Source organism: Oncorhynchus nerka, linkage group LG2 (assembly GCF_034236695.1).
Source record: "Oncorhynchus nerka isolate Pitt River linkage group LG2, Oner_Uvic_2.0, whole genome shotgun sequence".
Lineage (NCBI taxonomy): Eukaryota > Metazoa > Chordata > Actinopteri > Salmoniformes > Salmonidae > Oncorhynchus > Oncorhynchus nerka.
In genome coordinates, this window is record NC_088397.1 from 41429517 (window position 1) to 41452118 (window position 22602).

General features: G+C 43.1%; 1 protein-coding gene across 1 annotated transcript in view; it reads right to left on the reverse strand.

Annotated features, from left to right (window-relative positions):
* Positions 1 to 18722, reverse strand: part of LOC115135347 (zinc finger E-box-binding homeobox 1-like) — a 52855-nt gene extending 34133 nt beyond the window's left edge. The window contains exon 1 of the mRNA XM_029669970.2: positions 18546 to 18722. Coding sequence (XP_029525830.1) covers positions 18546 to 18606 — 61 coding nt within the window. The 5' untranslated portion in view covers positions 18607 to 18722. The remainder of the gene's footprint in view (positions 1 to 18545) is intronic.
* Positions 18723 to 22602: the final 3880 nt, after the last annotated feature.

Below are 22602 nucleotides of genomic sequence, written 5' to 3' on the forward strand. Positions count from 1 at the left end.
GTAGAGTGTGGGAGACCCAACCATGGGGCAGGGAGAGAGAGAAGGAGGAGGAGAGAGTGTGTGTGACAGAGTAGCTCCGGGGGGGAGCCAGGGTGGCGACAGCACCGGCTGAGGGGGATTCAACCAGGGTGGAAGGAGAGTGAAGGAGGGAAGGGGAGTGAGAGAAAAGGGATAGAGAGAAGGAGGGAGGAGGAGAAGGAATGCTAGAGAAGAAGAAGAAGAAGAAGAAGAAGGCTGAGTGCGTGCCACTGCCGGCTGGGTGGTTTTCAGATCCAGGATCTGGGACCAGGCACAGTCAGAGCTCTGGTATCATCCACACACACATACTGTGATGATGCAACCATCCTCAGATACACGTCCAATACGTGGTAGAACCCTTCCCCTCCAATGTGTGTGTGTGTGTGTGTGTGTGTGTGTGTGTGTGTGTGTGTGTGTGTGTGTGTGTGTGAGTGAGTGAGACCACTGCTCCATGACCACCGTGACAAGAGCCTGAAGAAAATTCATTATAGGTTTCAATATGTGTTCTCTCTACCTATGACGGAAAATCCTGCTATTAGGTACCATGACGAGTGCATTAAAAAAAGTAATTTGGGGTTTCATATTCATGTTAGCTATACTGCAACTATACATTTTGTTTACGTTGAACACCCCTGTGAGCTCTCTCGAATTTGTTTGATTTCTCAATTTTACGTAAGCAATTAAATTCCTCAAATGTCAGATAATCCTGTTATTTCACAGTGATAACCAGAGGTTCCCTTTCAGTCAGTCGGTCAATTCGGTACAACAGCTATGGGGAGTTTGCTCGCTAGCGCCCTCTACTGAAAAACATTAGAATCATGCCTGACAATGCCAATGAACACCGTGCCTCGCCTGAAGTCTTCCACAGCTGGTACAGTATTTTCTTGTGCACGTGCACGGGATCACTTCTCACTTTTCACAGCGTGGTAGCCAGGGCACCATACACCAAAAGAGCAGAGAAGTTGAGCTTTGCGCGTTAATGCTCTTTGTTGTTGTGGAAATCGACACATCTAAGTCATATCGCTGAGTCAATCTTTACAGAGGGTCAATTTGTTAGTTATTCTTCTGCCTGTTTAACCTCGCTAACTTGTTGTAAGTAAAATGACTAGCAGGCTGTTCAGTTCAGGACCTTGCCCACAGTCACCTGGTTTCACAGTGTCTTTGAATGGTACTCACGAGTGTTGCTTTGTATTTCTCATCTGGGTGCATGCTCAGGCTTCCCTGGATCGAACCAGCTCGTGCGACAACTGTTGCTGGCTGACTCCAAGCTCACTCGATAGGCTTGTGGCCTTCCTTAGAAGGCTTGATGGGACTGAAGTTGACTGAAGTTGACCTTCCTCTCCTGAGTGCCTGTAACTCTGTGGAGCTGGCTGACATCTTGTTCTCCTTCAGTGTTACACAGGACTCATGTTCGGATGACAACGTTTTCTGAGACAGGCTTCGGGGTCGCTCATTGAGCTATGTCGCCGAGCGGCTGTTTCCGCCCGCTAAGGCAGAATGCGTCTTGGTTTGGTGGGAAATAACTGCCACCGGTGCAGGCCGCAGTCAAATCAAATCAAATTGTATTTGTCACATGAGCCGAATACAGGTATTACCTTACCGTGAAATCCTTACTTTACAAGCCCTTAACCGACAATGCAGTTCAAGAAATAGAGTTAAGAAAATATGTACTAAATACACTAAAGTAAATAAAATAACAATAATGAGGCTATAGACAGGGGGTGCTGGTACCAAGTCAATGTCCAGGGGGTACAGGTTAGTCAAGGCAAAGGGACTATGCATAGATAATAAACAGTGAGTAGGGGGGGGTCAATATAAATAGTCCGGGAGGCCATTTGATTAACTGTTCAGCAGTCTTATGGCTTGGAGGTAGAAGCTGTTAAGGAGCCTTTTGGACCTAGCTCCGGTACCACCTGCCATGCGGTAGCAAAGAGAACAGTCTATGACTTGGGTGACTAGGGTCTTTGACAAGTTTTGGGGCACTGCTTAGCTCCGCTTGTCTCTTTTTCCAGACTTTGCATGGGTCTCCCACTTCATGGATGTGGAGGGGATGGAGGGGGCAGGGATTGTCTACACGCCTCCGGGGGAAGGGAAGCTAGCTGGCTACTTAGCTCCGTTGGCTAATAAAGGGATGGCTAACCATAACCCGTCACTGCCGAATAAGCGTAGTCGTTTTTCGGGGGAGCAGCACTGGGCTCAGGGGGGTGGTGGCCAAGTCCCTGAACACGGTCACATTGCTGCATGTTTGCCAGACTGAGCTGTTGGCTGACCTGGCCATGGTTCTGGCTGCCCCATGCCGAGCTCCTAGATGTTCCGTTGCGCATGTCCCTTGGCATGGGGGCTACCGTGGATGGGGCAGCGGCAACTTTGATTGACTTTGTCGCAGGTTACGCCCAAGGGTGAAGTGAAAGCTGGTCCCTGCGAGGAGCTGGGAAGGCAGCAGCCATTGCTCAGCTAGCGCAATGAGAGTGGAGGTGGCACGGACTGGAGCTCCCCTTTTCCCCCCTCCCCAGATGTTCGCTGTGACAACAGTACCCCCAAGTGGCACGGCCAATCAAGGGAAGACACTGGTAGCCGAAGCCCTCGAACCCAGACTGGATCGAGCTTCAGGAAAACTCGGCCCTTAAACACATGATTTCTACCTCAAGTGTTCACTGGTGTCAAGAGTGCTGTGTCCTCCATGTGGGCTTAATAAAAATAGTCCCTTCCCCACAGACAGACACTCAGTGGTTGAGAGTGGTGGAAATAAAAAAACGCATGAAAACAATGACCAAATTCTCCTAATCCACAAGTTGACGTTCGGCCCCTTCAGATGGCACTTTACGGGACACTCGCTGTCTATGTCGAAGCCCTGTAATTATGCAAACAGTGACGTTGTGCGTCCCCCAGGTTTTCACTGAGTCATCACGTCGACTGCTCCCAAGACCTCAGCCCCTGTTTTGAGGGAGGAGGTTTCTTCCCTTCTCCAGAATCAGGCAATCCGAGAGGTTCCTATGTAAGAGGTCCAGGAAGGCTGGCACAGCCAGTATTTCCTCGTTCCTAAAAGAGGTGGGACTTTGACTCCCATTTAAGCCTGCGTGCCCTAGAGAAGCAACATCAGGGTCTACACATTTTGTGTTGTTTCCCTCCTTCAACTAACACTACTTATAGTCATAACTGTAGTCACTGACTGTCAAATGACCTTAAATGTGCTACACATAGAATTTCTCCCCTATGTGGAAGTTAGGCAAATTGAAACAGCACTAGCCTGCATTCAAAAATATATCCCCCCTCCCCCGCATCCCATTTCCCATTAACATGGTGGAGACTCACGCTTGAGCCTTTTACTTTCGGGTTTTAGTCCACCAGCTTCAAACAGGTGTAAAAACAATGTTTTTTGTTATTGAAAATATATTTCACATCGATTTAGATGGTACAATGATTCCCTACACTATTCAGTGCCTGTTTTCTCACATTACCTGACATTACCTGGATTTTAGCAACCAGGAAATTACAGAGCGCCCCAGTTTCCACTAGACAACACAGCCGCAAAGTCAAAACAGCTTTCGCATTTTGACTATAGAAGCCGGCCTGGCTTAAAATCAATAGGCGAATCTCACATCCAAACACAATACTGGTCGGCTAAGTAATACTGGGAAACACTATCATTCCACTATTACTGCAGATATATTATGGACATTTTCAGAAATTACATTGCAAAATTTAAAAAAAAAGGATCCTATGTCTAGAATATTTAAGCCTTCATTTCTCACACACAGTTTCCGGCCTCAAGGATCCTGTTCCCCCATCATACCTGAACTACACTGATCATTAGCAATGATTATCTAATCAAAATGTCTCGTCTTAATTCTGTAGAAATCCTTCTGCAGTTCATTCCATTCACAACATTACTGTTTGTATTGCTCTCTGCTATTGATTAGCAGTTAGAACTTCTTTGGTTAAAACATATCCTTAACCACAGATCTAGGGTCAGATTATCCCTAACCAGATTATCTGACTCTGTATCAGTGATTATGAGCAGCAACTTCGACCTATTTAGTTAGAATCAAGCAAATTGTAACAACGTAGCACAAGAGTTGAAGCGCTTTTCAATATATAAAGAAATATGTGTGACATTGTGGTTGGGAACAGCAACTTCTACCTACTCCATTAGAATCTGTCAACAAAAAAAAAAGTTATTTAACTAGGCAAGTCAGTTAAGAACAAATTCCTATTTACAATGATGGCCTGATGGCTCTACATAAATACAAATGTGTTGTTCAGGTAAGCCCGCTGAATTGCACCCTATTCACCATAAAGTGCAAGAGTTTTGACCATGGCTCTGGCCAAAAGTAACACCCTATATATTGAATAGAGTGCCATTTGCGATGCACAAAGTCTTCCTTTATCAGTAATACCACAGGTGAAGGGCAGCTGATGGAATGTGTTCTCTCCCTGTAGGTGGGAGTGAGGGCACGGCAGAGCAGCTGGTCTACAGGGCAGCTAGTGTACAGAGCATATCAAGGTGGTACCTGTTGATCACAGGTACTGAGAGGTAGGAGTAAAGTACACCCAACAGTCAAGTCTCTGCCAATGCCACGCTCTCTCACTGTCAGCTCTGAGTTCACCTGAACTGCACTGTAGCAGAACCTCAGAAACGGGTGTGTTTGTATGTGCATGTGTAAGGGAGAGTGCGAAAGAAAACTGATGAATAGGTAAAGAGGGCGAAGAGGGAAGGATTGAGGGAGAGAGAGACAGACAGGGACTGCCCACACAATCACACAGAGAGGGAGAGAGTACTGGGGGAGTCACGGCAGGTCAAGGAGACACATGATGAGCAGCAGAGGGCGTTGCAGGAGCAGATGTGACAGTAGGGTACCTATTGGTGGATGGGTAAAAAAAGCAGACATTGAATATATTTTTTATTTAATTTTTACCTTTATTTAACTAGGCAAGCCAGATAACAAAGTTTAGCGGTAGCTTTTTGGATTCCTTTCTCTGCATGTTGAACGAGTGGAATACTCAAATCGATGGCGCCAACAATATTTTGATGTGGGGCGCCGTCCTCAAACAATCGCATGGTGTGCTTTCGCTTTAAAGTCTACTGTAAATCGGATGGTGTGTCACATCTGCTCCTGCTACGCCCCCTAGTGGACATCCAGTGTCTCCTTGACCTGCAGCCATTCCCCCAGTTCTCTCCCTCTCCCTCTTCTTCTCTCTCTGTGTGTGATTGTGTGGTTGGAGACAGGTGTGCTGGAGTCAGAGCAGTTCCCCACCAGCTGCAACCCGTTCCATAATCAAGACCTCTACAAATACTCAGTCCTGCCACTTCCACTCTGCCAGATCGTAATCTCCATTCAGGCAGTCCTGCTTCTAGCTATTTGTTGTTATTTAAGATCCTGTATCCTGCTGTGCCTATTTCCTTGCCTGACGCTGTTTCTCATCTCACTGCAGTTTTGCTGCTCTGACTCTGGTTCCTGTCTCCTGTTCCACATCTCACCACTCTGCTACCCTGTTCTGAATTCAACTCATCATCACTCCCTTGGATTCCCCTCCAGACCTGTTTACCCTGTCCCAACCCAGCTCAGTCCAACCTCAGCCTCCACATCGGGTTTCCTACTACTCATCCAAGCTTCCCTGGACCTGCACTTCATGCACTACAATAAATATCTTGGTTCATTCATCCCTGTTTCCTGGTCTGAGTCTGCTCTTGGGTTCCCCTGTGCTGCTCCGCGTAACACAGTGCAGTTAGATTAACAAGAATTTAAGCGTTTAACTGCTTTAAGACACTTGTATGTACCTACATGTTTAATATCCATAATTTTTATGATTTTTATTTGCGCCCTCCAGTTTCACCGGAAGTTGTCCCACTAGCGGGACGCCTAGCCTTAAGAAGACTTAAAACAAGTCAAAATACGTTTCTATATAATCCTTAGATACCCTAAAATGTAAATAAAATATAATGTTTCATACGGAAAGAAGTATGTTCAATAGGAAAACGATATTAGCAGGTATGTGTCCTCTTCGTTTCGCGTGCATACACGAATTTCCAAGTCTGTCTCCCTGTATCAAAACTAAATCTTCTTCCTCGTTTTGGAAGAAACAAGCCTGAAACCTTGAACAAAGACTACTGACACCCAGTGGAAGCCATAGGAATTGCATACTGGGAGTGTCACGTTCTGACCTTAGTTCTTTTGTTATGTCTCTGTTTTCGTATGGTCAGGGCGTGAGTTGGGTGGGTTGTCTATGTTCGGTTTTCTATGTTGTGTTTTGAGTTTGGCCTGGTATGGTTCTCAATCAGAGGCAGGTGTCGTTAGTTGTCTCTGATTGAGAATCATACTTAGGTAGCCTTTTTCCGCCTGTGTTTCATTTTCTGTTCTGTGTTTTGTATTTCACCGTTCAGGACTGTTTCGTTTCGTTCTCGTTGTTTTTGTTTTGTGTTCATATAATAAATACAATATGGACACTTACCGCGCTGCGCATTGGTCCTCCAATCCTTCTTACTACTCCTCCTCAGAAGAGGAGGACGAGAATCGTTACAGGGAGCTAAGATTGGGGTCTCAAAAAAAAATCTTGTTGTTTTTCTTTGGATTGTCTCCTACCATATCTATTGTGTTATAGTCTCCTACATTATTTTAACATTTCTACAAACTTCAGAGTGTTTTCTTTCCAATGGTACCAATTATATGCATATCTTGGCTTCAGGGCCTGAGCAACAGGCAGTTTACTTTGGGCACATTAGTCGGGTAGAAATTGAGAAAAATAGACCCTAGGCTGAAGAAGTTTTAAGAACATATTCTTATTTACAATGGCGGCCTACACCGGCCAAACCCGGACAACAACCAGTTGTGATACAGCCTGGATTCAAACACTGAGATGCAGTGCCTTAGACCAATGGGCCACTCCCTTTGAGCATGGTGAAGATATTAATTAAGCTTTGGATGTTACCTTCAATACACCCAGGCGCTACAAAGATACAGGCGTCCTCCCAAACTCAGTTGCCGGATAGGAAGACAACCGCTCAGGGGCCATGAGGCCAAAGGTGACTTTAAAACAGTTCGAGTTTAATGGCTGTGATAGGAGAAAATTGAAGATTGATAAACAGACATTGTGGTTACTCCACAATACTAACCTAAATGACAGAGTGAAAAGAAGGAAGCTTGTACAGAATAAAAAATATTCCAAAGCATGCATCCTGTTTGCAACAAGGCAATAAAGTAATACTGCAGAAAATGTGGCAAAGCAGTTAACTTCTGTCCTGAATACAAAGTGCTATGTTTGGGGCAAATCCAATGGAACATAATTACAGAGTACCGCTTTCCATATTTTCAAGCACAGTGGTGGCTGCATCATGTTATGGATATGCTTGTAATTGTTAAGAACTGGGGAGTGTTTCAGGATAAAAAATAAATGGAATGGAGTTTTCCTAGAGGAAAATCAAAATCAGTATTTTTTACACCAGACACTGGGAGAACAATAACCTAAAACACAAGGTTAAACCTATGCTGGAGGTGCTTACCAAGAAGTCAACGAATGTTCCTGTGTGGCCATGTTCCAGTTTTAACTTAATCTGCTTCAAAATCTATGGAAAGACTTGAAAATGGTTGTCGAGCAACCAAATCTCGCTTAAGTGCCCCCAAAAGGCTTGGGCCCCCCTGAATAAAAAGGCTAGGTCTGGCCCTGTCTCTCCCTCAGTTACACACATAGGCCCCCTACCTCTTCTCCTCCCCCATCTGATGATTAGCAGAGCGGCATCAGGCAGCAACAGGCTGTCTACACTAATTGAGAGCGGGCTCCTAAGTCCTCCTGTGGTTGGCAGTTGCAGTAAAAAAAATATATATATATATATATATATATATATTATATATATATATATATACAGTTGAAGTTGGAAGTTTACATACACTTAGGTTGGAGACATTAAAACTCGTTTTTCAAGCACTCCACAAATGTTCTTGTTAACAAACTATAGTTTTGGCAAGTCGGTTAGGACATCTACTTTGTGCATGACACAAGTAATTTTTCCAACAATTGTTTAACAGACAGATTATTTCACTTATAATTCACGGTATCACAATTCCAGTGGGTCAGAAGTTTACATACACTAAGTTGACTGTGCCTTTAAACAGCTTGGAAAATTCCAGAAAATGATCTCATGGCTTTAGAAGCTTCTGATAGGCTAATTGACATAATTTCAGTCAATTGGCGGTGCACCTGTGGATGTATTTCAAGGCCTACCTTCAAACTCAGTGCCTCTTTGCTTGCCATCATGGGAAAATCAAAAGAAATCAGCAAAGACCTCAGAAAATAAATTGTAGACTTCCACAAGTCTGGTTCATCATTGGGATCAATTTCCAAATGTCTGAAGGTACCATGTTCATCTGTACAAACAATAGTACGCAAGTATAAACACCAGCTGTCATACCACTCAGGAAGGAGATGCGTTCTGTCTCCTAGAGACAAACGTACTTTGGTGTGAAAAGTGCAAATGAATCCCAGAACAACAGCAAAGGACCTTGTGAAGATGCTGGAGGAAACAGGTTCAAAAGTATCTATTACCACATTGAAACGAGTCCTATATCAACATAACCTGAAAGGCCGCTCAGCAAGGAAGAAGCCACTGCTTAAAAACCGCAAAAAAATACAGACTTGCAACTGCACATGGGGACAAAGATCGTACTTTTTGGAGAAATGTCCTCCGGTCTGATGAAACAAAAATAGAACAGTTTGGCCATCATGATCATCGTTATGTTTAAAGGAAAAAGGGGGAGGCTTGCAAGCCGAAGAACAGCATCCCAACCTTGAAGCACTGGGGTGGCAGCATCATGTTGTGGGGGTGCTTTGCTGCAGGATGGACTGGCGCACTTCACAAAATAGATGGCATCATGAAGCAGGAAAATTATGTGGATATATTGAAGCAACGTCTCAAGTCATCAGTGAGGAAGTTAAAGCTGGGTCGCAAATGGGGTCTTCCAAATGGACAATGACCCCAAGCATTCTTCCAAAGTTGTGGCAAAAAGCTGTGTCAAAAAAACTTCTGACCCACTGGAAATGTGATGAAAGAAATAAAAGCTGAAATAAATCGTTCTCTCTATTATTATTCTGACATTTCACATTCTTAAAATAAAGTGGTGATCCTAACTGACCTAAGACATAGAATTTTTACTAGGATTAAATGTCAGGAATTGTGAAAAACTGAGTTTAAATGTATTTGGCTAAGGTGTATGTAAACTTCCAACTTCAACTGTATATAATATATACTGTGTTTTATTTATATATCTATATAATGCCTCTTGGGGCACCTACGGGCCTGGCCCCAGGGGCTTCACCCACTGTAAACCCCTGCATTACTCTGGCCTGGTACATCCATGTCCACTCCTAGCAGGTGTAATGTTTACAGCACTGTTGGGGTGATCAAGACAAACGTCCTGAGCAAATGCCCACCTGTTGCTCTCTCTGTTGATACAGTCTAGATCAGAGCAAGATCCTACCCACAACATGCCCATCCAACCTCTAGTTCAACATCTAGTTCCCTTGCTAGTCAACACTGACATCAGCTTAGTAAACAAGTCAGTTAGGTGAAGTTTGGTTAGTTAGGTGTTCACCTCTCACTCTCTCTCTCTCTCTCTCTCTAGCTCTCTCTTTGTTCTTCTCTGTCTCTCTCTCTAGCTCTCTCTCCCTCTGTCTGTATCTGTCTCTCTCTGTCTCTGTTGTGCTCTCTATCTCTAAATTCAATTAAATTCAAAGGGGCTTTAATGACATGGGAAATATGTTTACATTGCCAAAGCAAGTGAAATAAACAAGAAAAAAAATAGAAGAAAAAAAAATCAAAAAACAACAATAGAAATTAACAGTTTACGTTGCAATCACAAAGGTTTGAATAATATAAAGGCATTTCAAATGTTTTGTTAACAGCTTTTTCTCTCTGTCTCTGTCTCTGTCTCTGTCTCTCTCTCTCTCTCTCTCTCTTTCTCCGGCACCCATCTGGGTCTTGTAACACATGACAGCTGAAGTAGGGTTTCCACGTTTAATTTGAGGTGTGATTAAACGGCACATATCTATAAATTGCCAGTCAGCTAGACAGCCAGCCAACCCTAGCCGGCTGGCTGTTTGAAAAGCCTCTCTCTGCTAAACACATGTACATGCAACACAGTCTGCAAAGTTAATGCAGATTATTTTCACCTGCATGGGGCATTCAGGATGGAGCATCCAAAATAACAACCCCAAATGGGACGTGTTGGCAAAGTTGTGTCATTGCAGTGGTAGCAATTGTCCAATGTGTGCAAATGTATCAATATGATGTGGATTTTTTATCTTCATACTGAATGAAAATAGCTACATCTAAATGAGTGAGAGACCACAGGAAATACAGTTGAAGACTTGAAGGTGTGAATATTGCCTATGACAGTACACACACCTCCCCAGTTATGTTATCTGTGAGATCTACTGGTCCCTGCTACAAAAAAAGAAAGAAAATAAATGCTGCTCGAGTTGGTCCTCAGGTCTATCCAATTCTGCTCTGTTCCCACCAAACCCCCTCCACCCCTCCTGCGCTCCTTCACTCCATCCCTCACCCTGACCACAGCACTTGATCCTCTCTTATCCTCCTCCTCTCCCTCCATCCCTCTCGCTCACTGGGTCTGATGCCTGTGTCGAGCCTCGTGAAGAGGGCTAGTAAATAGGGCCTGGTGCCTGGGCTTGTTGCTGTCTCACTCTCCCCTGGTCTTGCCTTCCTACCACTGTGGGAATCTGGCCTAACTCAGTGCTGCAGCTATGCAATTTGAGAGTATCTTACAAGCAGCTTAGTGATGAGTAAAAGTCTGTATTTCATATTACAGCACACCTACTGTAATAGAAATACATTATCAAAGCAAGTACTGTGTGTGATGACAAACAGTACAATACCTTAGAATTGACTGTATTATACTGTAAAAAGGTCAATGCTAGCATAATCAGAATGAATTAATGAACGGATGATTGAAATTCATCGAGGGGAGGGGTTTGTATTTCACATTATTTTACTGTAATTACAAGGATTGGTGCAAGCAGGTTGGCTGCTAGGTAAAGTGTTTACACATTACAACATATTATTGAATATTTGGTGTTTTATATCACCTTAACAAAGGCTTCCAAATTTCAAAAATGAAATTGTATTGGTCACATACACATATTTTAGCAGATGTTATTGCGGTTGTAGCGAAATGCTTGTGTTCCTAGTTCCAACAGTTCAGTAATATCTAACAATTCACAACAATACTCACAAATCTAAAAGTAAAAGAATTGAATTAAGAAATATATTAGGACGAGTAATGTCGGAGTGTCATTGACTAAAATACAGTAGAATACAGTATATACATATGAAATGATTCAAACAGTGTGTAAACATTATTAAAGTGACTAGCGCTCCATTATGTACATGCCTATGTACATAGGGCAGCAGTCTATAAGGTGCAGGGTTGAGTAGCCGGGTGCTAGCCGGCTAGTGATGGCTATTTAACAGTCTGATGGCCTTGAGATAGAAGCTGTTTTTCAGTCTCTCGGTCCAAGCTTTGACGCACCTGTACTGACCTCGCCTTCTGGTTGATAACAGGGTGAACAGGCCATGGGTTGGGTGGTTGATATCCTGTGACAGGATGGCCTTCCTGTGACATCGGGTGTTGTGGGTGTCCTGGAGGGCGGGCAGTGTGCCCCCGGTGATGTGTTGGGCAGACCGCACCACCCTCTGGAGAGCCCTGCGGTTGTGGGCGGTGCAGTTGCAGTACCAGGCGGTGATATAGCCCGACAGGATGTTTTCGATTGTGCATCTGTAAAAGTTTTGAGGGTCTTAGGGGACAAGCCAAATTTCTTCAGCCTCCCGAGGTTGAAGATGCGTTTCCCTCTGCTGTTTCCTGAAGTCCACGATCATCTCCTTTGTTTTGTTGACTTTGAGGTTATTTTCCTGGCCACTCCGCCAGGGCTCTCACCTCCTCCCTGTAGGCTGTCTCATCATTGTTGGTAATCAGGTACTACTGTTATGTTGTCTGCTAACTTGAGGATTGAGTTGGAGGTGTGATTGCCACGCAGTCATGGTTGAACAGGGAGTACAGGAGGGGGCTGAGCATGCACCCTTGTGGGGCCCCTGTGTTGAGGATTAGCGTAGTGTGGGCAGCCCAGGACCCAGGTGCACAGAGTTCAGACCCAGGGCCTGAGCTTAATGATGAGCTTGTAGGGTACTATGGTGTTGAAGGCTGAGCTTTAGTCAATGAACAGCATTCTTACGTAGGTGTTCCTCGTGTCCAGATGGGATAGGGCAGTGTGCAATGCAAGGGCGATTGCATCGTTTGTGGATCTAATTTACCTTTATTTAACTAGGCAAGTCAGTTAAGAACAAATTCTTATTTTACAATGTTGGCCTACCCTGGCCAAACCCTCCCCTAACCCGGACGACACTGGCCAATTGTGATACAGCCCAGGATCAACCCAGGGTCTGTAGTGACACCTCTAGCACTGAGACGCATTGTCTTAGACCGCTGCGCCACTCGGGCGGATGTGAGGGCCGTGATCTATTGGGGCGGCTAGCCAATTGAAGTGGGTCTAGGGTGTCAGGTAAGGTGGAGGTGATATGATCCTTAATGACAGAATGATTGATATGATCCTGATGGCAGAAGTGAGTGCTACAGGGCGAAAGTAATTTAGTTCAGTTACCTTTTATTTCTTGGGTACAAGAACAATGGTGGACTTCTTAAAGCAAGTGGGAACAGCAGACTGGAAATATATGTAAACACTCCAGCCAGCTGGTCTGCGCATGCTCTGAGGACTCAGCTAGGGATGCCGTCTGGGCCGGCAGCCTTGCGAGGGTTAACACGCTTAAATGTCTTACTCACGTCGACCACAAAGAACGAGAGCCCACAGTCAGTCCATGGGAGGGTGTTGCGTCGGTGGTACAGAAGGTGTTTAGATTGTGGCAGCGACTACAGGGCAAACAGACCAAAAGGACATGGCAAAATGCTCAACCATTTCATGTTCAAGACTTGCTGCAACTCTAATCTGTCCCCTATACATTTTCAATTGATGGGGCACTACAACCACATTGGAGTTAAATTGGTACTGCATTCTCACTTACAGGTGCAACAAATATAGCCTCTTACAAGGCACGCCTCCAAATATATTAATGAGCCAGAAACAACAATACCATACACCCACTAGTGGTCAAAAAGTTTTAGACGCTCTAAATATACGGTACGCACTGTATTCTGTGGGGTGGAATTAGAGTACCATTCAAAATATATTCCCACAGTGCACCACAATTCATAGTATGCTGCAGTTAACTATTTCAGAGTTGTTTACTTTTGATATTTACCTCAAATTACCATATAATTTAAAGTATTTCGTTACAGTGCTGCTATAGATATATAGACTTTCACTCACTCTGCTGCTCATATAATACCACACCATCTCCCTCTCTCTCTCTCTCTTTTCTCTCAATGTGTTTTTCACTCATTACGACTCTCTCTGTTTCTCCCTTCGATTCTCTCTCCTGTACTCATGCCCCCTGTGACAATTCTGTGCCAGAGAAAGACACATTTGGGCACACACACACACACACACACACACACACACACACACACACACACACACACACACACACACACACACACACACACCACACACACATACGTGTGTGCACATGCACACACACAGCTGGGCCCCAGCTGCACACAAAGACTGGGGTTTGGAAATCAATGAAGGAGAAAGAAGAAAAAGTGGAAAGAGTTTAAATAAATTGGCACTTGACAAAAGAAGAAACCGAGAAAGAGTGAGTGAGGGAAAGAGAGAGAACTGTGAGGAAAAAGTTAAATTGACTATCAGCTCAACAGTACAGTACAGTTGTAAATGAATCCAAGATCAAGTAGTAAGGTAAAGATGTCAAAGGGGGGGGTGACTCTTGCTGCACCTTAGCACAACGTGAACTCAGAGAGTTCAGAGTTCAGAGACTACTCAGAGACAGTGCTGTGAGATATAATATGTGTACACTTCATGAATGTAGTTATTTATTTAGGCAGTTGTTATTGCGATGCCATGCATTATAATGCACCACACACCGTTCACGAGGCATTACAAATGTGCGTATATGCATTATGAAGAAGGTATTCATAGGAAGTGTTAACAATGTCACACATGGAGTGCAAACCCGTACCTGCATCGCCATGCAGACCGCACAACCATTCTCATATCAAACTAGGGAAGTCACATCTTATTGAAATTGTACACCATTTTCAATAAGACTTGTCTACATAAATACCCTATAACATGATCTCCTGCATTCTGGAGACAATAGACAGCAATAATCTCAACTTTGGTTGATATCTGTGGACATTGACAGTTTTATTTGGAAGACAGAGGCTGTAATCCATAAGCGTCTTGGAGACAGAAGAAACGTTGTCGTAGCATCTCTTTTAATCCCTGTCTGTTGAGTTAGTGTTGCCAAATTAATTTGGTTATATATGGGGCCCCACTCCTCACATACATATTCTCTCCAGAGGTTTCCGCACACACACACACACGCATGCACACACGCACACTCAAGCACACACGGCCCAGAGAATGAAAGCTACAAAAAAAGGGAGATACTGCAAAAAATAAATACTCCCATCACCTGATCATTCTTTAGACGGCAATTAAAAATGTCCCTTCACCATCTCTTGCCATCAATATTTGTCTATGAAGCAAACTATGCAAATATACATTGTTAAAAAAAATCTTTGAAAATGTTGAATATTTAGGACTGTTTTCATGTATGTTCTTCTCTAACTTCCATCTGTCGTGCATTTACATTAAGTCCTGTACCACCACAAGAGGAAACATCAGCAAACATCTGAGGCGGCATGTGTCGGAGCCATTTCACCTCGTCTTGTTGTGTGAATGAACAAAACACATTATCCCAGGCATTATAGTCCTCTAAGTCGTATTGAATCACATTGAATTCAGTCACAAAATTGTGTTTGCAAAACCACCTCCTTTTCTGTTTCATGGTAGGAATATCTCCTTGATAGTAGTTGCGACAGTCACAACACCATTTCACTTTCAACTATAGCTGACCCCTAAATCCACAAAGAAAAGTCATTGAACTTATTTGTCTCAGAAACAACGAGCAAGTTCTGACTGTGCCTCTAAACACAACATGCATCATCAAATTATACACACCTCAATCTCTTGGTTTGACGAGAGGAACTTCCCTGATCTACAAGTAATGTGGTGGTTGCTGTTTCTAGTTCCTTGTAAGTAATTACGGTAATATGTATTTTTTTTATTTTTACTATCTTTACGTTAGTGTGAGTAGAACTGTGAAAAGGAGGTCCTGGGAAGACGGGTGCTATATTTAACAAGGAGGGGACAGTGATGGGAGCACGCACGCAACCACACACATCTCGCTCTGCATCAAAATTGGGGAACACTCCTAGCAGTCAACTGTTGTGTGTAGCCTTCTTCTCATCACAGCCATAGTTAAAGTCAACATTGCATGAATTTAACAGTAGCCTACAAGCAGCCCAGTGGCAAATAAAATTAAGTACCCCTGCTGTAATAGAAATACGGTATCAAAGCAAGTTTTGTGTAATGACACAAAGTACAATACCATAACATTTACTGTATGATATTGTAAAACAGTAAATGCTACCGTAATCGGAATGAATGAATGAATGGATGAGGAGGGGTTTGTATTTCATAGTAGAGGCCTTAACAAAGGCTTCCAAACTTGCAGTGACTACAGGGCAAAACAGAACAAAAGGACATGGCAAAATGCTCAACCATCTAAGGTTTAAGACTTGCTGCCACTCCAATCTGTCTCATATACATTTTACATTGACGGGGTACTATAACCACATAGGAGTTCAATTGGTACTGCCTTCTCACTCATGGGTGCAACAAATATAACCCCATAAAGACACGCCTCCAAATATATTCATGAGCCAGGAACAAAGCCATGGAGGCATGCCAAGCATTTTTTTTATGCTCTCTACTTGTCAGTGTTCCAAACGGGACATTACCTACTTTCTACCTAAACATGCTAACACCATCTGATAGGATTCAGAGCAAGCAGTGCACTGGAATGACATTCAGATGAACTGGAATGACATTTACTCTCATGGGATGGGTGGCCGAAAATAAGTAACTGAAAGCCACACCCCCAATAAGTCATGAATATGACCGTACTGAGGCATATGTCACTATGTTTCTATGGCTATACGCACCATGCCATTGCCTTCTTCATCTGTCCATTTCGCAAAAAGACAGCTCAAAATCCTGAGTGCAAAGCAGCTGTCTAAGGCACTGCATTGTAGTGCTAGAGGCATCACTACAGACCCGGGGGTCGACCCCAGGCTGTATCACAACCGGCCGTGATTGGAAGTCCCATAGGGTGGTGCACAACTGGCCCAGCGTTGTCTGGGTTAGGGGAGGGCTCGGCCGGGGTAGGTCGTCATTGTAAATAATAATTTATTCTTAACTGACTTGCTTAGTTAAATAATGGTTCAATAAAATACAATTAAAAAACAATCCAGTGCCTTTATCACAGTCAACACCTACAGTATATTTTAGCTGTAAAAAATGCTAAATTTCTCCCAGCCTCATGGCAAAATGTGTAGAATAGCATGTAATTATCTGTAAAACTGCACATTTTCGTTTCTGCCCAATGGCAAAATGTGTAGAATTGCAGGAAATTAGCTTTAAAACAGCAAATTATTCTCTCAACCTCATGGCAAAAAGTGTAGAGTAACATAAAATGATATATAATACTGCAACATTTTCTTGTTGCCCCATGGCAAAATGTGTAGAATTGCTACTGCTACTGTACCATGCACCACTAGTGGTCAAAAGGTTGTTGGAGCTCCAAAGAAAAGGTATCATGATAAAGCGATTCTTTCCCCCACACAACAGTTCCCATAATGCATTTACAGTATTCTGCAGTAAAACGTTTCAGAGTATTTTATTGTTGATAATACAAAAAATTGTAGTATAATTTACAGTTTCTCATTACAGTGTGTGTGTGTGTGTGTGTGTGTGTTTGGTGTGTGTGTGTGTGTGTGTGTGTGTGTGTGTGTGTGTGTGTGTGTGTCTGTGTGTCTGTGTGTGAGAGAAGAGCTCCACTTGTCACTGTTAAGTGATTGACATCATCAGTTTGATGAGAAGCTATTCAGTATTTACATATGAAAACACTGAGCTACCTCAGTAATAAACTACATACATTAGATATAGATTGTTATAATATGCATGTTTTAATTGTAGACTACGAGTGTGGGGAAATGAGGAAGAACTTGGATATGGCACTCGTAAATCTATGAAATGTTGTTATTTTTGTTTGTTTGAAAATACAGTTAATCAAATAGATGAATATATTAACTTGCAATACTCGCGCAATAAAAAAAAAGGAATTGTATATTATAATACAATGCGTTTTTATTTGGTAAAGGAGTCAAAAGTATTTATCTGTTCTATTTTTCAACTCATTTGAATGATGTTATTCTTAATAATTTGCTAAATATAAGTGATGCAGGAATACGATTATCTATTTTTGATCAATGTATCACAATAGTAGGCCTCTTAGGATTTTTGTAAATAATCGTTTAATTTGTTTGTATATCTACCCTGTCCAACTCAGTCCCTTTGCTCTTGGTGTCTTTTGTCGTGTCTAGAATAAACGTTTTTTTTCTGTTTGGGTGATATAACCAATACAAAGCTTTTAATAATTGTAACATATGTTTCAATTGGGTTATTATGTTCAAAACCAGTTATTATTATGAGCGCAATGATCACTGTAAACAAAATGTAAGCCTGTTATACATTGTTGTCTTGGAGGAAATATTGCTTGCGACCTGTTGCATTTCAAATGCTGCTGTTCATGTCTATCCCTTTCTTCTTTACAATATACTTTACACGTGTTTTAAAATAAATACTCGAATATACTACAACAATCACGGAGAGACAATTAAAACGAACAAAAAACGTGGGTGCAAAATCCTATGACAATAGGCTATAGTTCAAAATATGTACTCATTTTCAAACAAGGCATTATACTTAAATATAAGAACGTCTTATTATAATTAATTCTAATATCAACACTTGTAAACATATGGGTCTATCAGTAAGTAGCCCAAAGATGGGCAGTTTCGCACTGCATTCACGTTGCCGCACAATTCTGGAATTTTAGGGTTATTTCTTGAATGGCACGTGTCTACTGGTTACATTTTGCATGTTTCGCTGTTTTGCAAATCTCTCTCTCTCTAAACATGCCATCAATTGCTGTTATGGCAAAAAAAAATGCATAATGACAATATCAGTGACATCGAAACCACATGTGTATACTTCTCTAGAATGTGCTGCTATTTCCCAACGTTTTTAAATGAGAAAAACGTCTACTTAGAGAAACCAACCCGAGTCATTTACTATTCAATACCGTCTCAATAATGAAAGATCCGCTACATCATGAGATGTGAACGACATCACAAGGACGTAATGACAATGTGTTCAACAACTTCAACTACATAATGCGCTGCACAAGTCATATTCCATACCTTGATTCCTTCTCGGGTTCGCTTGCTTCCTTCGTTTGCCCCTGCTCTCCTCTGCCATCATGCCCCCAAAGGCTCCTTTTGCCCGAAGAAGCACTTTTTGGAGTGTCGGTGCGTGACAATTGACAACGAATGGTGTGAAACATTGCCTGCGTCCGCAGCGGGTGACTATAACCCTTCTGTAACCTCAAGTCGATGAGCTGAGCGCGAGGAGAGAAGTGAGTGATGTCATTGGAGAAGGTTAGTCCCTCCTGTCCGTGATATAGTGAGTGGATTCTCTCCACCGGCGCATTCGTTGTGGCATCTAAAAACGCAATTTAAAAGTTATGGTTTGAAGTTATACACAGTCAATTCTAAGTTATCATCTCTCAATTCTATCGAGTTCCAGCCACAAATAGAGCACGGCTTGCACAAAGTAGCAGCAAGCCGCGTGCGTAAAGCGGAGAGTTCACATCGCAACAGTTCGTTTTGGTGGTCTAAGACTCTTTATTTAATATCTGATATGTTTTCGTATCGGTTCTTGACAGTCTTGTGTTTTTTTCTTTGGAAACATTATATTGTCCAATAATATTTTAACAAATTCTTGCAGTAAATAAATAAAAAAAATAGGTTAATATGCGAACAACCTATTCTTTGTCATTGATTTGTTAAATAATTGTTCATGTTGAGCGCTAGGCTGCATATGGCCAAACATATGGCCAAACGGAGAAGTTTGACATTGCAAAACTTGCAAACTATCCCAAACACCACACAACAAATCGGCATTACCAAATGCAAACAGGTTTATATGGTCACTGTAGGTATTCGAAGGGAATGCATAGCCCCCCTGATGCTTTGTGGCCTGAATGTTATAGGCATCGCACCTGCACTTAAGTGCCCTGTCGTGCCCCCTGCCCTGCGCCCTATTCACCCCTGGATAGCTCGAGGAAGTGGGGAATAGTCAGTCTTTTGTGTGAAGAACTGGACCGTAAATCTGTTTTGCAACTGAAAAAAACATTCGAGAAAAAAACGCTAACACGGTGTTGAGGACCCCTACCTTGGCATTCTAACCCTTGTAGAACCAATAGAACCCCCACTTCTCCCAGGTGTTCTTTAGAATATTTAGAAAACCCCTGGATGCTGTTTTTCGATCATGATAATCCGAGTGGGACATGGGAGTCACCTTTTACATTTGACATTGATACAGAAGGACAATGTCATGGTGATGTTTCTTTCTCTTGTTATACATGTTTTATTATGCATTTTAATTCCCCCTGTCAACTTGTCAGTTTGTCATTTGCAAACTTGTTGAAAACACAGCATCATATCTGTGCAATTTGCAATCTGAATGCAATTTGAACTTCTACTTTTAAAAATCCACCTCTCTAAAAACAAGTCTCTCACCGTTGCCGCCTGCTATAGACCACCCTCTGCTCCCAGCTGTGCTCTGGACACCATATGTGAACTGATTGCCCCCCATCTATCTTCAGAGCTCGTGCTGCTAGGCGACCTAAACTGGAACATGCTTAACACCCCAGCCATCCTACAATCTAAACTTGATGCCCTCAATCTCACACAAATTATCAATGAACCTACCAGGTACCCCCCCAAAGCCTTAAACACGGGCACCCTCATAGATATCATCCTAACCAACTTCCCCTCTAAATACACCTCTGCTGTCTTCAACCAAGATCTCAGCGATCACTGCCTCATTGCCTGCATCCGTAATGGGTCAGCGGTCAAACGACCTCCACTCATCACTGTAAAACGCTCCCTGAAACACTTCAGCGAGCAGGCCTTTCTAATCGACCTGGCCGGGGTGTCCTGGAAGGATATTGATCTCATCCCGTCAGTAGAGGATGCCTGGATATTTTTTAAAAATGCCTTCCTAACAATCTTAAATAAACATGCCCCATTCAAGAAAATTAGAACCAGGAACAGATATAGCCCTTGGTTCTCCCCAGACCTGACTGCCCTTAACCAACACAAAAACATCCTATGGCGTTCTGCATTAGCATCGAACAGCCCCCGTGATATGCAGCTGTTCAGGGAAGCTAGAAACCGTTATACACAGGCAGTTAGAAAAGCCAAGGCTAGCTTTTTCAAGCAGAAATTTGCTTCCTGCAACACTAACTCTAAAAAGTTCTGGGACACTGTAAAGTCCATGGAGAATAAGAACACCTCCTCCCAGCTGCCCACTGCACTGAAGATAGGAAACACTGTCACCACTGTTAAATCCACCATAATTGAGAATTTCAATAAGCATTTTTCTACGGCTGGCCATGCTTTCCACCTGGCAACTCCTACCCCGGTCAACAGCACTGCACCCCCAACAGCAACTCGCCCAAGCCTTCCCCATTTCTCCTTCTCCCAAATCCATTCAGCTGAAGTTCTGAAAGAGCTGAAAAATCTGGACCCCTACAAATCAGCCGGGCTAGACAATCTGGACCCTTTCTTTCTAAAATTATCTGCCGAAATTGTTGCCACCCCTATTACTAGCCTGTTCAACCTCTCTTTCTTGTCATCTGAGATTCCCAAAGATTGAAAGCAGCTGCGGTCATCCCCCTCTTCAAAGGGGGGACACTCTTGACCCAAACTGCTACAGACCTATATCTATCCTACCATGCCTTTCTAAGGTCTTCGAAAGCCAAGTCAACAAACAGATTACCGACCATTTCGAATCTCACCATACCTTCTCTGCTATGCAATCTGGTTTCAGAGCTGGTCATGGGTGCACCTCAGCCACGCTCAAGGTCCTAAACGATATCTTAACCGCCATCGATAAGAAACATTACTGTGCAGCCGTATTCATTGATCTGGCCAAGGCTTTCGACTCTGTCAACCACCACATCCTTATCGGCAGACTCGACAGCCTTGGTTTCTCAAATGATTGTCTCGCCTGGTTCACCAACTACTTCTCTGATAGAGTTCAGTGTGTCAAATCGGAGGGTCTGCTGTCCGGACCTCTGGCAGTCTCTATGGGGTGCCACAGGGTTCAATTCTTGGACCGACTCTCTTCTCTGTATACATCAATGATGTTGCTCTTGCTGCTGGTGAGTCTCTGATCCACCTCTACGCAGACGACACCATTCTGTATACTTCCGGCCCTTCTTTGGACACTGTGTTAACAACCCTCCAGGCAAGCTTCAATGCCATACAACTCTCCTTCCGTGGCCTCCAATTGCTCTTAAATACAAGTAAAACTAAATGCATGCTCTTCAACCGATCGCTACCTGCACCTACCCGCCTGTCCAACATCACTACTCTGGACGGCTCTGACTTAGAATACGTGGACAACTACAAATACTTAGGTGTCTGGTTAGACTGTAAACTCTCCTTCCAGACCCATATCAAACATCTCCAATCCAAAGTTAAATCTAGAATTGGCTTCCTATTTCGCAACAAAGCATCCTTCACTCATGCTGCCAAACATACCCTTGTAAAATTGACCATCCTACCAATCCTCGACTTTGGCGATGTCATTTACAAAATAGCCTCCAATACCCTACTCAACAAATTGGATGCAGTCTATCACAGTGCTATCCGTTTTGTCACCAAAGCCCCATATACTACCCACCATTGCGACCTGTACGCTCTCGTTGGCTGGCCCTCGCTTCATACTCGTCGCCAAACCCACTGGCTCCATGTCATCTACAAGACCCTGCTAGGTAAAGTCCCCCTTATCTCAGCTCGCTGGTCACCATAGCATCTCCCACCTGTAGCACACGCTCCAGCAGGTATATCTCTCTAGTCACCCCCAAAACCAATTCTTTCTTTGGCCGCCTCTCCTTCCAGTTCTCTGCTGCCAATGACTGGAACGAACTACAAAAATCTCTTAAATTGGAAACACTTATCTCCCTCACTAGCTTTAAACACCAACTGTCAGAGCATCTTACAGATTACTGCACCTGTACATAGCCCACCTATAATTTAGCCCAAACAACTACCTCTTTCCTAACTGTATTTAATTGATTTATTTATTTTGCTCCTTTGCACCCCATTATTTTTATTTCTACTTTGCACATTCTTCCATTGCAATACTACCATTCCAGTGTTTTACTTGCTATATTGTATTTACTTT